Source organism: Python bivittatus, unplaced genomic scaffold (assembly GCF_059951505.1).
Source record: "Python bivittatus isolate LINGU-HERP-01145 unplaced genomic scaffold, Pbiv_v1 ctg000080_np1212, whole genome shotgun sequence".
NCBI lineage: Eukaryota > Metazoa > Chordata > Lepidosauria > Squamata > Pythonidae > Python > Python bivittatus.
In genome coordinates, this window is record NW_028277035.1 from 7,228,222 (window position 1) to 7,246,591 (window position 18,370).

An 18,370-nucleotide genomic window follows, 5' to 3' on the forward strand; every position below is an offset into this window, starting at 1 on the left:
ACATAGGGCAGAATACATACAATTAAATTTTTTGCCTCAGACTATGAGGGGAATAGCCTGGACAATGGGGTAGAATTATAGTTTGGGGAGGGTTCTTTGTGTTTTTTGACCCTGAGAATGGGTGTTTTTTCATTATTAAGTACAAAGTAATGTTTATTTACTGTCATCTTTAAACCTATATCTATCTTCTTTTAAACCTCTATCTAAAATGCTATATATTTAATCTTACAACCTAGTCCTATAACTATATACCTATTAGCTACTGTATATTTATCAACCATACCCATGCTTCGTGAACCATGAACTGTATTTTAAGTTCCTTCCCCTTCCCTTTTTTCTGCAGAATCTTTTCTCAGTTCCTTACTGACCCATCCCTGACTTTAGGAGTGGGAAGGAACTGAATCTATTCCCTTCCTGTCCCAGTCCCAGCCTCTTTCTGCCAACTTTTCTCTGACTGCTTCTGTTGCCTATTGGTACCACTAGGCTAGTATGGCTGGGCTTTTCTGGCCTTTGCCGAGTGTTTATTGCCACTTTGTGTCTATCCATTGTTGGGGAGTTTCTGATGCTGGGCTGGCGCTGCTGGACTGGTTCTATCCCTTTCACTGATGGGCTTATGTGGCTGTCCCTGGTACTGCCACCTATGCTGCTGGGTTGGCTTTGTCAGCTTGGCAGGGTTGGTTTTGTGGCAGTGGCTGCTACTTGTCAGATGAGTGACAAGTATGAGTGTTGCTGATATACCATCCCAAGTTCTTTTGCCCATTCTCTATCCAGCCACCTCTTTTCCCTGACTTTTATCTCCATTCTTGCCTCCACCACTGTTCTTCTGTAGTCTATCCATACTGTTGCTGATACTCTCCTGTCCACTCCTCTTCCCCTCTCTCTAGCCTACCACCACCACTCTCCAGAATCTTCTTTGGTGATGTGTCATGTTGTCACCAAGCCCCCAGAGTCTCACCTATGCTCCAGAATGTCCTCTCCGCTGAAATGTGTGGGGGGGTGGGGGGTGGCTATGATTATATCTTCTTTCCAACACGTCCTTCCTTGTATAAATGTTGGATGAGCTTTGTTTTGGTTTTTCACTTTCCCTTTTTAATGAATATTTTAAAATATTGTTCTTATTATTGTACTTAATTTATATTTATTGCAAAACTTTTCAAGATGTGCTTGTATAGGAACTTGTATTCAATTATATTAAATAAATACAGTAACATTCAAATTAAAAAAAAAAACTAAGAAAGAGGGGGTTTGGTGTTGCAAAACATTCAGAGAGACTAGAAGAAATTTCACAGAGTTTACATTATAGATACAAAGCAGCAGAAGGCTGCAGTGATACTTTCTAAATAAAACTTCAAATAAGCAGAAGCAACAAGCTGGCTATTCACAGTCAGAAAAAAGGGATAGCAGCAAACTGCTGTAGCTTATTGGGGCTCCATCAGCACCAAAATGTTCTTTATTAGTTAAAAAAAAAAAACTAACAATTTGTTAATGACTTTCTACACCTTATAAGTGTATGAAAATTGATTCACAACTAAAAACCATAATATCTTTTGAAGATTCACACTCCCTGCACCATTAAGTAACATCAAATACTTCTACTCAGCTTTATTTTGAAGACAGTCTTCTGTATAACTTGATGTAGAACTATACTATGTGTGCAGATGATCTAGAGCAAATAACTCTCTTCTGATTGAATCCAATTACAGTATTAAGCATGATGTGTTGAAAAAACACATACAATATTATTTCTTCGACTGTAAGTCATTTTAGAAATTCAAGGAATTCAGAGTAATTTTTAAAGTAAGATAAAAAACAGAATACATAGGAAAGAAGAATACATATGGAAAGGAGAAAGAAGAGTAGCTATGTAGAAATATACCATGTTTCATGAAAGAACATCTCTAAATGCCAGAAAGTTGGGATAAACAGCAAAAGACCATTTTTCTGATGCTCTAGCTTGAAATCTTTCCAAAAGTATCTGGCTGCTCCCAATTGGAATCAAATTCTGGAAGGATGTAACGGAATTCTTATGTCCCTACATTATAAAGCTGAATCTTGTCTAGGGTTATGAAATATGGACTCTGCTGGAAGCATCTGTAAGGAGTGGAGAGGACAATATTTCTATCACTACAAGATCAACAAAGCTAGCAAGATAAAGGAATAACATGTCTAAGCTAGCTTACATACTCTTGTCAAGATTCTTTGATTCTGAACAGAAATTTCCTCACTGTTTAAAATTTGGTTCTCCCGTAACAAAAGATTGTGGCTTTTGCCAAATTGCTTGATGTGGGAAAATGGGAACTGGGACAAGACCAAGTAATCAAATTCTTCAACTTTTCACCTAGAATAAGATTTGTAGCACTCTCCTCTCCAGAGACAAAAGACTAAGTATTATACTATTAGCTAGCCAACCCCATTAAAAATTACTTCTACAGAGCTCAAAAGAAAAAAAGATGATTTACTAAAACAGGATTTCTACTCTTATATTTGACAGTTAAGATCTCCTCTCCTTGAGATCTAAATCTGATAGGATAGAATATCTAAGTTATCAGTCACAGTTAAAAGGAAAAAAAACCTGAATAAAATGGCATAATACTTATTTATGAAGTATATGAGTTTACAAATTATTACAAATATTAATATATAATCCACTGAAATACAATCTCAGGTGAATGAATTTACAAAGCACAATCGTTCAAGATTGCATTCAGTGTGAAGCTACTTTTAAGGCTGGGTTTGTGTTCTTGAAAATTCATGCCCAAAGTAGGAACTAGTCAAGCACTGGCAAAACATAGTATCTGATCAGTGTCCACACAGATCTGCCCACTTCATGACCAGCAGGTTGCCATGTGACTAATTAGTATAGCATAAATCCAGATCAAACACATGCCCCAAAGTGAGGGAATATGAAGCAACAATAAATAACAATTCTGTGTGGTGTATGTTAGAAGGCGCCAAGATAGAAAACTGCCTTGGCCAAACCATGATTTAAAGCCTGTTCAGTTACTGCTACTGTGATCTGCCTTTGGGTGAAGGCAGAACCACACAATAAAGAAGTATCTGGTAGTGAAATGTGTGACAAATCTAGATGGAATGAAGTCAAATAAAGCTGCATTAGTCTTATCTCTCAGTGGATGCCCTGGATAATATTTGGTAGGGATCCAGATTTTTTTTTTCTTTCTAACTAATATCTGGCTGCATTTGTTTTATCTCCTATATACAACAAGGAATAGGGTGTGAAGAGTTGAAAGATGCACAATGAACACCCACCACATATCTAATAAAAATTTAAAAATCAGTGGATAATTTACTCAAAGAAGCAACTGGTCATAAACTAGATCTATGGAAATGAAATATTTATATGTGCCAAATTATTCTCATTAGTGTCTGGACCATAACTCTACATCCAACTTTTGTCATTTCAATTTTAGTTAAGCACACACACATCACAGAAATGCTATTATAACATAGCATAATAAACTACACTTATTATTATGTTTTGCAGTAAGGCAAAGAAAGAGCATATTAGGCTATCAACCTTAAGCGAATCCATGTCACACATTGCACTCCCTAACAGTAATGACATGGTACTATTTTGGCCAATATACCACAAATACAACTAAAGCCCAGTCTTACTCCAAGCATGCTCATACTATCTTATGCAAGTTAAGGTCTCAAACCTAGAAACAACCTTGTAAGCCAGTTTACTGTTGCCTGGATCCCATCATCTAAGACAGTAAATGCAGTGTACTGACAAACACTGAGGACAGAATTGGGTACGGGAGGAGAAACATAGAGGTAAGCTGAATGGGTTACTAAGGAAGTGTGTGTGATAAAACAAGATGAGAGATCAGAGTCAAGAATGAAGAGTGATGATGAAAGTGGTTTGAACGCAAAGGTGAGTGAGCAATACAAAAGAAGAATTTTGGTTATATAGAGAGAATTAATGAGAACTGAACCACAAAACAAATATGAAGGAAGAGTGAACGGCTTGAGAGAAAGGATAAGACCGAGAAAGTCATGGTCAAAAGGATCTTTAAAAAGAAGAAGTCATGACATTTAAAAGATAAAGAGCAGCATATGAAGTAGTATACGAATAAGATGGAAGCAAGGGTAGAAAGATATGAAGAAGCATAGTGAATTGTGAGTGTATAAACTGAATTTAGTTTAGTCATGCCCAAAGCTATTTAATATTTAAGGAATATTTTTTTTAATTCAAATTGCAGGTAACAATTCTCTATTGTCCAACAATAACATTTTCTCTCTGAGGGTTTTGAAAGCTTTGGTAAAAGCATAATGTTCTTGAAATGAAGACACTGAAAAAAGCTGTAATTTTTTTTATGAGCTACGATTTCACAACATCTAACTATGACAAGATAATTATAAAAGCAAAATAAAATGTGGAACTTGGTGATATCCAGTAGGAATTATTAAATGAATCTCAGGAATTGAGGGAACATTCATTTCTTTGCATCCAAGGATAGCCAATCTCTTTATGGCAGTTTAATGCTTCATCATCACAGTGGGCATCATAACTTGGACATTTTTTCATAAATATATGCAGCCAAATGGAACAGCCAGTATGCATGAAATTTCAGCCCGAAGACCAGGGCATGTAACATTACTACTCTTCCAGCTAACAATGGAATTTGGATTTGAGGCAAAAAGTAAAACCACAGAAGAGCAAAATTTAATTTGCAGCATAAATGCTGCTGGTATCTTTTGACATGTATGTTAATCCATTTTTATAAGCTATAGTATTCCCAAATAAATGTTAATACAGGATGTTATAAATGCTGCACAACATTTCAAAATTATATATTACTAGAAATTCTAGAACATTCTTCTAGGGTCCTATAGGGAGGCAAATAATTTCCTTCAAAACATATAAAGAAATAAATATGTATAGAGACATTGGGGCATTCTGTCCCCAATTTAAGATCGAAGAGGGCATTACAAAATTGTTCTGCACTCGGCAAAAGTGTTCCTTCTCACCGTGAAAAATTAAAGTTGGTTTTCCTAAGCAGAAGAACAGATGTAGTGACCTTTGCACAAAATGTAATGAATCAACCTTGAGAACTACAAGTTGCTTTTCTTATGGCAAAGTATAAGAAATCCATCTCCAAATGCTTAATAATCATCTTTTTATCATCCTGCACAACATTTTTAGACTGTACAAGAGATCTATCAAACAAAACTTATCCACCTTTATAAAATAGCCTTGTTTTAAAAGAATATTTGATGTGGCACTATAAGCCTCCTTAATTCTAATATCCTTTCTCAAAACTGATGGCAAGATACATTTAGGTTTATCTGTACATAATATTCTACCTTCTATGCTACCTTTATAACATGGTTCCCAAAATATTAACAATTACAGAAAATATGAGCAAGTGGAAACCTACCCATACTATACATCTGAATCAATTTGAAACCAGATTCACTCTAAATTTCTAGTTATGAAAACTTAATTCTCCTGGTATGTAAAAATCAATATAAAGAACTGAAACTGCTCACAAAAGAAATTCCAACATATTCCCAAAACTGAAAGCACCATTATATCAAGGGGAAAACAATCAACATTAAACATCAACACTAATAGATCAAACATCCCACAAGAGGTCTATCATCTGCTCTAGTCCAAGGCCTGGGGGAATAATCAAGTTTGAAGGACCTGTTTGAATAGGGTCAAGATGGGGGCCATATAAATCTCTGGGTGGGGGACATCATTCCAGACGGTAGGTGCTGCAATAGGGAAGACCAACGTCATCAGTCTCATCAATGATGTGAAGCATGCCAACTCTGCCTGATCACATAGGATAGACAAAAACTATGAAAGTTAGATGATCTCTCAAATAACCAGGCCCTATGCCATGAAGGACTTTATAGGTTATAACCTGGAAGCCTACTTCCTGGTAACCGGTGCAGCTCACAAAGCATACAGTGGCATACCCGTAACTGCCCATGCCTTTGTACTCTAGACCAGCTGCAGCTTCCAATGGTCTTTAAAGGCAGCCCCATACAGAGCACACTGCAATAGTCTAAATGCAAAATGGCCAAAGCATGAGTGACTGTTCTAAAAGCCCCCAGCCCAGGAGTACAATTGGGGCACTAGATTAATTTGTAAAGAGGCCCTCCTGGCCACAGCTGCTACCTACTCCTCACAGCTGTAAGTTCAAGACCCAAAACTGTGTGCCAGTCCTGAAGGGAAAATAAACTATTCAGGACTAAAGGAGGAACATCTCCAGACTTGGGTGCTTCAAATACCCATAGCCACTAAGCCTTATCAGGGTTGAATGTCAGCCTGTTCTTTCCCATCCTTGCACAGCCTCCTGGCACTGGGACAAGACTTTGACAACTTCACCTGGTTGGCCCAGGGTTGAGATGTACAGCTGGGTATCATCGGCAAACTGATGATTTTTTTTTTTAATCCACTTTCAGTTGTGACCGACTCTACGGAGACTGCCTGGACGAGTCCCTGCAGTTTTCCTGGAAAGGTTTTTTTGGAAGTGGTTTGCCATTGCCTCCTTCCTAGGATGGAGCCCAGCTGGCAGTCGCAGGAAATTGAGTCTCTTCTGTTGCACTGCATCCAGCAACCAGCAACCAATTCCTGTTTTCCCATGCAAGGCGTCGCCAGCAGTTTTCCTCCCACCGGGGTGAGAGTACCTATTAATCTACTTGCTTATGCTTTCAAGCTGCTAGGTGGGCAGGAGCTAAGGGTGCAAGATGGGAGCTTACCCCGCTGCGCGGAGCTTGGGCTCAAACCACTGAAGTGTCGACCATTTCTGGCTAGCAACTTCCAGTGTCATTAAGCCGCTGCGCCTGAACCCAAACTGAAAATGTCCTCATGTAGCAGCCTGATATAGGTGTTAAACATGAGGGGTAAGAGTGTTGAGCCCTGAGGCACTACATGTAGCAGGGGTGTCTGGCTTGAACTCTCCCCCATCCCTTGCCAACACTGGACCAAGCCACAAAGAAGAGAAGAGAGCCACCATAATCCCATGCCTCCTACTCCTAATCCCTGTAGGTAGTCCAAAAAGATACCATGATTGATGGTATAGAAAGTTGTTGAGTACCATGATAGTTGCACTAGCCCTGTCTGGGTTCCGCCAGAGGTCATCAGCAACATCAATACTGAGATGTGACCAATGACATCTCAGTATTATGTCCTGGTCTGGAACCTGACTGGAGGAGGTCTAGGGCCCTCTGAAACCTTAACCTGACCACCTTCTCAACCAACATCTCTAAAAAGGGAAGGTTGGAGACTGGACAAAAATTCATTAGGACTGTCAGGTCCAGCAAAGGCTTCTTGAGCAGGGGACACACCACTACCTCCTGTTACTTCTGCTATACTTTACTTTTAATTACATTTTTACAATTTACCAAAATATTATCATTACCTGCCTCAAACAGTATTTTAAGTGTAAGATACAAATATAATAAATAGATGTAGATACCTTAATAAGGCAAGATTTCAAATTGTGGGGACACTTCTAAACCCATTCAACCAATGGTACTTAGAAACATTACCAGAATTTTACAATGCATACATGACAAAATAAAGAGAAACGCCTGTGCAGTAGAAAATGGGGTATGCATGGCTCCAACTGTATTTAGTTTTCACCATCATCTGTTCAAGTGAATACCTGAGCAAGTGAGTACCTTTCAAGGTACTATCAGCAGCAAGCATCACTACTGCAAGCAAAAAGCAGCTGGGGGAAGGCAGCACAGACCGAATGAAAAGGCTTAACCCTCTTCTCTCTGTGCCACAGTCCTAATCTGGATGGGAGCAGCCTGTGATTGCCTATTGTCATGAAAGTATGGTTTGCGTTCTGACTAAAGTGTAAACTCACTGTTCCCACAGAGTGTAGTTTGGCCCTTAAGGAAGTCTAAATGAACTGAGGTGAGGAAGAAACATGCATCTAAATTTGCACTCCAGCCCCCACATGCTCTTTTCTGCAAGGGTTAAGCCAGAAAGTCTGTACCATGGAGCTTTATCTTGGGAATATTTTCGTAGCTTCAGGTTGTGTCGTAAGGACAAACCGTATAGGTGGGTCTTGGGTTCATACAGACAAATGTGTGACTGAGCCTTCAAGCTAATTACATGATAATTACAGATGTGAGTTCTGTGAAAACCTGTAATGAGCACAGCTTAATGTTACTAATACTGGTAAAATATGTAGCTTAAGGAGTGTCAGAGGTGGTTTAGGGTTTTCCCCTTAGGGTTTCCGGTTCACCTAGGTTGTCTTGTACATTGCGTGGTTCCCAAGGCCAGTAGCTGGGATTCCTGGCTTGGGGGATAAGGGAATGCCATTTTCCCAGACTCCCAGAGCCAACCCAGGTGCAAGGGAAAGTAACTGCAGCAACTTGCAAGCCGCAATTAGGAAACTGTTCAAAACAAATGAAACTAAAAGCAGTTCTTAGGAGTTACATAAACCACCTCCAAAGAAGATTCTCACTGGTTAATTTCAATTTTCACACAAATTTCATAGCCAGAAGCAATATCAATGTGTCATAAGGATCAGAGAGTACCAAACTGGGGCTCCATAGCCCATAATCCTTTTAAAAAGCAACTTTAAATTGTCCTAAAAGAATAGGATATTCTTTGCCATCCCCTGAAATTCTTGTGTTCTTTTAATAATTTTGATGATCAGAACCTAACCAATCAGATTGGAACACATTCTTTTGACACACAGGTAGTTCCCAGTTTAAGAATAAGTTCTGTTCCTAAGGTCTCTCCTTAAATCGAATTTGTATGTAAGCCAGAACAGTATTATTGTATAATACTGTATAAGTGGTATTGTGTAAAGAAATCAAACCACTGTGTATTTAACTTGAATTTTGCTACAATAGGCTCCATTCTTAACTATGGGTCATCTGTAACCCGGGCATTCTTAACCCGGGGATTACCTGCATTTTTCGGCTCATCATAGCGACTTTTTTTGTAGTGAAACTACATTAAAAATATGACTGTCACTCCCCCACACCCCGCCTTTCTTATCTTATGAGTGGAACTGGAAAAATAAGGCTGCATGTCCCATCAAGTCTTTTGGCTAACAAAACCAAACAAAACAAAAACCTGGGGAATGGCATGCAAAAAAGAGAATCAAATCAAATAACTTTTCTTGTGGTTACTGATCAATACTGAAGAAATAAAAATGATAATCCAACCTTTACCTTGGCAACACCTTGGGTCTTAAGCTACCAGCCCTGCAATTAAAAGCCTAGAAAAATATAGATATTTTTAATAACTTTATTCTGGAATCAAATTCTTCTTCGGTGTAATTTCATCATGTCCTCCATAACATTTAGGAGACATAGGATAAGTTCTGAACATTTAAAATCTGCAATCCAATAAACACCAGCACTGATCTACAATGTGGAAAACACAATTATACAGTTTTTTTTCTTTAAAGTTCAAGGGTTTCATTCCTCAGGACATAACAATTTGTTATTAAAATAACCACAGTTGTAGGGAAGCAAAATAAGGTTCGGAAAAGGCCCTAGAACTACATTTCTCTGAAAACAACAAAATGCCAATCTGTTTTACACTACTGTGCCTGGTCAGCCTCAAAGTCCAAATAAGTTATTGGGTAGGCTAAAATATAGTTTCAATATTGTTAGGTGACAATACTAAAATATTTAGGCAGCTAAATTTATGATTGAATTGTTTCTATTAATCATACTTATACTACATCAGTTAGATTCTGTCATGACAAAGACCATGCCATTCAACGGGTTATTCCTATGCCTCTAGCACAGGCAACTATGAGAGTGAGGCTTTTTCCTTCTTCACATATCCCTTTTGCCTTCCAGTAATCTATTCTGTAGGACAAATTAATCATGGGAATTCCCAGAGGGAAAAAAACAATAATTAATTCCTACATTTAAACGTCACCAAATGTATAAAACTTAACTCCCCCACTAGCCAATCACACATTAACTTCTTCCTTTTCTCCTGTAATGGGAATTGCAAAATTAGATAAATACTGCTTCATTTCTGCCTGTGAGGCATGTCGGCCCTGACAAACTATGATTAGAACACTGATAATTTAGGGTGATTGCTATCTTTGCTGAAAATACTAGATGGCACACCTTTCTTTGAACAACTTATATTATTTAGTCATCGTCATAAAGATTAGTTTCTGAAGCGATATGTTCTAAAAGGCAGATTATTTAAGTATGGCTTCAGAGAACTAAAATTATATACCTACATTTCAATCTTAATTCATGTATTCTGAATACTTGATTTCAAATATTAAGTTCCTCTTTCCAATTCCAGATCTTACCTTAATTAGCCACAAAGCAGTTTTAATTTTATTTGGAATACTTGCACAAGAGTCAATGTTGGTGGTAAGTGATTTCATATGAATACTATCAAGAAAAGAAATGAGCTGAACATTAGCTGTGCGAATCTGCCTTCAGAGACATAAAGGCAGAGCAATTCAGCTCCACACCTATTATGAAATCTGGAAATTTCTATACAAGGCTGCCTTCAGGCATTCGTAAGAATTCCTTGGGAAAACTGCTTGGCTGTAGATAGAACTGGGTAAACTAAGTGCAGTACAGTAAAGCTCCATATTATTCTTGATGAAGGAGAAATTTAACATTAATATCACTATACAAAGTTTATTTCCAACTCAGTTATTTCATTCATTCTATTGGGAGAGAACTGCTTTAAACATTTTGGAGCTAGGAAATGGTCAGAAGGGAGATGCCCTCCTTGCTTTCAGCCAAACCACTAACTCTAAAATAGAAGCAGACTTTATAAGTGTAAACAGCCACTGACTGTCTCCAGCTTTTTTTGACCAGCATTTTTCAATGCAACTATTCTCTTAAGGAAAACCTGGTAATGATTCTAATTTCCACCCTTCAAGTATCACGAATCCTGACTCTTCTAGAAGACAGTGAAAATGGTGAACTTCAATGAATTCTTGACAAGATATTTCTCTTCAGAGCAGACAGAGAAAAACCAGGCAACACCCTCAAATTCTATGTTATCAGTGAGATATTGAAAATAATCAGTCAATCACAAGGAAGAACTAATGCCATAATCTCTAATCTCTACCAGATGTTTATTGGCTCAAGATAGCAGTTCAATGGCCTTTCTGTTCAGCTTTCCTGAATTCTTACCCCCATGTTTGCTGATGTATACCTTTGAGAACCAGTCAATCCTTCTGATTATGTGGAGATACCCTTTTCTGTTTTTTTTAGGTGTCTGACAGCTAGATGTATGATCCTCGACTCCATGAGGCATCTGAGAGTCATGATCTCGACATACCCTTTGCATAATTAGACCTCTAGATGAGCTCCCTAATCTAGTAGATTAGTATTAGCATTTCCCTCACAGGCTTGTTGTGAGGAGAAAAATGTTATGTATGTTGATACAAACTCCTGAGAAAAGGTAGGATATAAATCTTGCAGATAAAATAAATAGGCCTCTGACCAGTCCAAAAAATAATTTTATCCTGAAATGAGTTACTCAATGGAAATATTTATCCTGAAATGCTTATGAAGGAAAAATTTGCTGAGATAGTTGAAACTCATATGGGGCTAATAGGAAAGCATTAAATAGCCATCAGTCAACACCGTGGTCAAGGAGTATATAATCATTTGATTTTAGGTTTCACCATCCTTATCACCTTATTGTTGTTATCAGTGAACAACAATACATCTAGGCATATTTGGGTCTTGGCTCTTTTCATTATAGGAACCCAGTTAGGAAGAAGGAACAATCTGAATCACAATGTAACACTGGCTTGCATGGCTTTCCCCCCAAGCAATTAGAAGGGAAAAGTTTCTCACTCAGAACAGAGACTGCAATAAAAGGCATAACTTTAAAGTTCTCCCATGCTAGCATTCTTTTTCAGATCAACAGCTCCATAGCTAAAATATGCACAATTGTCATCTTACATAGATCAGACCTGAGTGTTTCAAGAACTATATTATTTATACAAAACAATCAAAATTCAATATTTGCCTTAAACTGGGGAATGTTTTTTTTTTCCCCCCCAAAGTTGAAATATGTTATTCATCCCAGAACTGATAAACATGGGAGGGACAAAAGGAGGGAGAGGGAGAGGGAGAAAGAGAGAGACAATGGAAGCTTCGTATTTGTCTGTGTACACAACCCATCTGAAATTGCTTTATGCCATTTTCACATTCTCCAAGTATGCTGTAATCGAGGAGTCTGTGCCACACAGTCTTGTAAAATGGACTTAACAGCTTGCTGTTAATTCATAACAAATCAATTTCCAATAAAACATTTTTCCCAGAGAAGGAAAAACCGTCTTCCAAATAGTTTGAAATATCATCAGAAAAGCTTGCAAAAATTCTAATGATATTATCAAATACTGAACAATATGATGCCATTTAATAATAGGAAGCCAATTTTCTACTTTCCTCTCTATACATTCCTTCCTTGTATTCTATTATGTGATCAAACTCTTTCTAATAAATCCTTTCATTGTTTGACAAACAACATCCCAGTCAATAACATATGGATACAAACAACTGCAAAAAAAATCACTGATACTGGACAACAGCTGTTGGGCAAACATTCAATTTTCCCTTTTTCTTATGTGAAATATTACATATCAAGTATGTTGCTCAGCACCTTTGAAACTAAACAGATTATACATTGAATACTTCTACAGATGTTTATTATGCAACTAATGTAATAGAAAAGCTATATAAAAAGCATTTTTCACTGTACAATGGCTCACATTTAATGAGTCTATACTTACACTGAGTAACATTTTGTGGGCTCCTATTTTTCTGTCAAAATGTACATGCGTGGTAGGGAAAACCTTTTTTTGTTAAAAATCTAAAGTATGTCTCTGTTTTTGCTAAAATTTGGAACAGTAATTATGGAATTCCCATATCCTCTGCAAAGATGGGCTTTTAAGGCTTCAAACTCTAAACAACTCTGCATGGTCTCTGGGCTTCTGTGAACGAATACTGGTGAGTTGTACAATTGAGTTAAAGATCAGTATCCTGTGTATGACTTTACTTAGTTGATATAATATAAACAGATCTATCCTAAAGTCAGTTCTAGTTTGGAATCACATGGACAGCTTATAAAATAGATAACTAAAATGATCAAAGCCAGGAAGCAATCACTTCAAAAAATGTTATAGGATCAACTCATAGCTGCATTCATTATAACCAACTTCAGGGCTATCAGATCTGTGCTGTAAAAATTCAAATAACATATCCCTAAAAATAACTTGAGATAAGAGTTGTTGAGAATCGGGCAGCATGCAAGGGTAAATAAATTATTGTTGTTATTCTTACAGACAAATTCTCAAAAGAAATGTATCTATTGTTAGGAGGTAAATGTCCTATTTATAAACCCCTACCTAACATCTAAGACATTTGATACAAAACATGACTTACTCTAAAACTGAGTTAGTGGCTGCCTGTGCATGGTAACGATAGAGGAGGAGGCACTGGTCAACTCGAAACACTCTACCACCTTTTCGAAGATGTTCATAAAAGAAGAGCAGATCTTCTGGGGTTCCCTGCAATAGACCATATTTTGTTCAGTTCAAAAAAGGCTCATAAAGTAAACTATTATCTTCAAAGACTTATAAAATCGTACGTCTAGTATAACTTATATTAAAGCCTATGAATAAACTTATGTAATGGATCTTCAGAAATATTTCCGACAGCTAATCTGTAGTGAAGGTGATGAGAAAACTTTTATCTGGAAACATTTTCACACTGTTTGATTTGTGATAACAGAAATAAAAACAAGTTATTTAAAGAACCTTCATCTTTGGCTTCCAGTCACATGAAGATTCAATGCTAAAATCACAACTGTTTAAAAAAAAAAAACTTAATTTGTTAATATCTGAAAAGAGATGAGTCACTTGTTACCCCCTCCCCAATGGATCTTTATGCATCGTGTATAATTAAAGGCAGAAATTAGAATTTTTGTACAAAGGAAGCAAACTATATGATCCAGTGACCATAAAACTAATTTCCTTCATTCAAAGATATTGCTTATATGAAAATATGGAAACAGCAGTCTGTGTTCCAAACCGAATGGTTGTCATGGTAGAAGATTAATTGTAACTGAATCTAGAAAAATGAAATTGATCATAGTTTTGAACTTGTATTCCCTAAACCAAAATTTAGAATCTAGTTTTGGGGATGGGGGAAATGAACTAATGTTCCCAAGATCATCTCATCTTTCTATTACCACTGAAACTACAAGCATCAGAGAAGGAAGAGCTGAACCAGTTTTGATTTTCCAGGTCCAACCTTATTTTATGTTAGCCACAATACAGAAGAATGGGCCAGGTACACAAAAAAGAATTTGGTGGTATTGGGATGCTGAATAGGGAATTAGAAATGAATGAAGGAGAATAAGATTAGGAAAATTGACTGACAATGGAAATTACTACAGAAATATTTTTAACCAAATCAGATTATTTGTATCTTTTTAATCCAGTTTTTCTCCAAACTGGTATCATCCATATGTAGTTTGGATTAAACTTTTTTAGCCTGATCATCTGTATGCTGGCTGGGGCAATAAAGAGTTATAATACAAGACATCTAGAAGGCCTTGTGCTGGAAGTTGGTCTACTATACTAGAGAAGAGTAGGCCTACTGTACTGTATGATACTCCTTAGAATTTCAGAAATAGTTTACTATCAATTGGTGCCTGATCCTTTTAACTGGATGTGCTAGTTACTGAACCTGAGATTTTTTACATTTGAAGCTTGTATTCTACTACAGGGTTACTATCACCCTTTATGTGCTTTCTCAATAATGTCAATTAAGGGCATATAATAAAAAAAAATCAATCTTAAATTTTGGTCATGCCACAGACCGTTCATTTCTGCCAGGCTGGAAAATAAAATTTAAATAACTCCAGGAGAAGATTATTTGAAATAACAGGAAAACTAGGTAAATTGGTGCCCAAGATACCAAAGGAAAGACACCATCACCAGGAACTTACTGCTACCTTAAAGAAAATAAATCAGCCATTTATTTGCAATCCACTAAAATTTTTCTCAGTACAGACTTAAAAAAAAAATTGTAATTAGATATATCTGATCATATTGACTTCATTTCCTTGATTTTTTTTCTACCATCATTATCCCATAAAGCAATTCAGATAACAAAATTGGTAAATTAAACAGTCAATACAGATTCCCGTAAACATAAGGGTGTCTCCACAAAGCATCCACGGATCCAGTCCTATAGACCTTGTTACATTTTGTCAATATCATTCACACCCTGCCCGCTTCCTGTAACGTACCATGTGCGGTACATATTTCAGATTTCCAACTACAGTTTGCAAGACAGCCAAGAAGCAAATGACGTATCTTATTCTCCAAGGCATCAACACAATATAACTGTACACTATGAAACAATGCAATTCTTGAGATGAATTATGAGAAATTGATGCTTTGGCAAAAATATCATAAGGGTCACCTCACCTTGTCAAGAAGAAAAAATTGAGTAGTCTAGATTTCCATGATCATTTCAGGATGTGAGATAAAATGTCAATAAGCAGCCATGTGTACCACCTTTTTTCATACCAGACACACAAAAATTCCAAAATCCTATTCTCAAATTCTGTCCCTTACTATAAATGAAGATGATGAATGAACTTCTGTTTGAATATAGCAATACCGTAGTCATCTGACAATATAAAACAACTCATATAATCCTCAAATGTTCTCAAAATATTGTTCATTTTTCAACCCACTCTCTGTTACCAAGCTGTCATGGGACCATGCAATGTAAACAAATTTGGTTTATAGAAAAAACATCCAAGATTAGTGGCATCACAATGAAAATGAATCATAAGACCAACATACATGCTAGGTGGCTAGAGAAATAGTGGGCAGAATATGCTATTTATTTATAACAGATGATGTCAGAAGGAGGAGATAGAAAGCAGGGCATTCATTTGTTTTGTCAAATTCTCAGCTGTACTGGATACTTCCTTGTCCTGAAGTGTTTCACAATAATCCAACAACAATTAGTTAACTTACAAATTACTGCTTAACTTCATGTTTTCCCACCTCTTTCTCCATCTTCTATTATGCTTTATTTTTATTGCTCATAAGTAAGCAGCTCCTTTCCAGCTAAAGAGTAAAGTTAAATGAATTTAAATGAACAATTTCTGAACAATATGTATGAAAATATAATACTTTGTATGTTGTTGTTGTTGTTTTCCCTTAGGCATTATATACCGAAGACAAAATAATTACGTCAAATGAGCCAAGTCTCCCTCCTCTTCAATATTTACTACATGGGACTTTATTTAATTTCAGATGGATGGATGGATCCCCAATATAGAACAAATAAAGATGTTCAGAATTATTAAAAAAAAAAAAATCTCCCACCAGGAAACTGTCATTATACCTTAACAACAGATCCTGAACTTTTCCTTATTTTTGAAACTAAATTGCGAACAGTTTTCGCACTCCAAATCCTCTTGTGTGAATACTTAAAGGCTCTGTAAACTACTAAACTAAACTTAAAGGTTCAGTTCCACCTTTATTCTCTCTTAGTGTCATATTTGCCAAGAGGCAAAGATAGAAGCAAGAGAAGCTGGAAAAACTGACACGACCTAGTTTAAAACCAAAGAAGCAGCTTAACGGGAAGCTTTTGTATAAATCAGGCCTAACTATATTGCCCGGCTTTTTATCATTCAAGAGCTTTCTGGGCTAGTTACCCTGCAAATACTCTACTATGGATGAATGTGGTAACAGGGCATATCCCCACTAGAAAGTCTTCATGATTCAGGTGCAAGATTCTTTCTGAGACACAATTTTGAGGTGTGATTCTGAGTGATTCTTATAAATGAATTAAGTACTGAAATCCTGGGGTGCCATTCTCTCAGCACTGTATACAGATGAACATCTAGTAAATATGAAAGGATATACAAGACTTGTTTTCTATAGGGGCCATATATCCCGGATGCAGCAGTAATGATTCAAAATGTTTGCTTATTTTCTGCCATTGGGTAGGTAGATCTGTGTAACGACTCAGCTGCAGTTTTCCATTAGCCACTGCAATATTTTGATGCTGAAAAGAAGTATCTTACATAAGTTTCTATCAGGTATATAATAGAGGTATTAGAGAATTTGGCAGGGAATAATGAATACTTGCAGTGGGAATGTGAAAAACAACATAACCACCAGAAAAAGAAAACAGTAATTTCTTCAACCTACATTCTAGTGAGATTTATTCTTCCCTTGTGCTCAACATTGTGGTGATGCTGTGTCAGTGGCAAAATTTAACCTGGCTTCTGTTCTTCATGTCATGCTCCAAGTCAAGTCAAGTTAGCCACATGGTTCTAATTACTGAGCAGCCTGCTGCCCAAGTGTGTGTGTGTGTCTGTGTATGCGTGTGTTGCCACATGCATATTTATAGAATTTATTACCCCATATACCATTCCCAGGGCTTACATATTTTAAATATTTCCCCATTTAAACTACTACTTTCATCGGATTCCATAATTAAGAATACTGTGATTTAAATGTTCTATGACTTATTTCAGCACCAATGGATAGAAGTGTTACTTTAAAATATGTATATATTACTGTGCCAAAATGGAAAGGGGCCCACTTCAGATAAAAAGGGATACATATTTGAAAAGCAGGGTTGCTGTAATAAGGAAGCGCCAGTGAACAGCTTGGCGGTCGCTCTCCACAGAAACAGAAAAAAATCTATATTGTACTGCTACTGATATGTTACTTGTGATTAGGATAAGCACTTATTCAGAAAGAAGCATAAAACATTAAAGCAATTTCAATCCAATGCACATTTACTAAGGAAATGTGCTTATTGGGAGTTAAATCAGAATGAAGATAGATAAAATTGGACTGCTGAATTATAAATATCAGCCTAATATTGACTTTCAGAACAAGACACAGCCTCTTCTATGTAGAATCCTTGAAAACAGCATTACAGTCAAGGAGCACAGGTCAAGGTATGTGTGTATCTTAACAGCTATCACCACAATGCCCACATATCTATAACTTCAATTCATTTATCTGTGTTATTCCTTAACAGTTCACAGGAAACTACTTTTCTCTTTGCTTGCAGATGCATGCATGCATAAGGAGGCCAATGGCCAATGTATAGTTTTCATACAGGTTTCCAAACAGATGGTTCTTCCTAGAGCCACCACCAGAGACATGTCTAAAAACCTGTTAGAACAATACACTGATGTAATGCTTAGCCTAGACTTTCCCCAAACCATACAAATCCAGTTAAGTTTCTTCCTAGATGTGTGACTGAGCCCAAGAGCCATGCCCTGATAGGCCTTTAAATCATATTGACCCAATCCCAAAACAGGAAACTGGTGTTGAAGTTATAATTCCTCACTTGTTTTGAAAAATAA

General features: G+C 36.8%; 1 protein-coding gene across 6 annotated transcripts in view; it reads right to left on the bottom strand.

Annotated features, from left to right (window-relative positions):
• Positions 1-18,370, bottom strand: part of QTGAL (queuosine-tRNA galactosyltransferase) — a 185,979-nt gene that overhangs the window by 39,516 nt on the left and 128,093 nt on the right. For all 6 annotated transcript variants that reach the window (XR_015794690.1, XR_015794688.1, XR_015794689.1 and 3 more), the window contains one exon: positions 13,396-13,520. Coding sequence is in view for 3 of the 6 variants with exons in the window: in XM_088133457.1 (XP_087989583.1) it covers positions 13,396-13,520 (125 nt within the window). In the remaining 3 variants the exon portion in view is untranslated. The remainder of the gene's footprint in view (positions 1-13,395; positions 13,521-18,370) is intronic.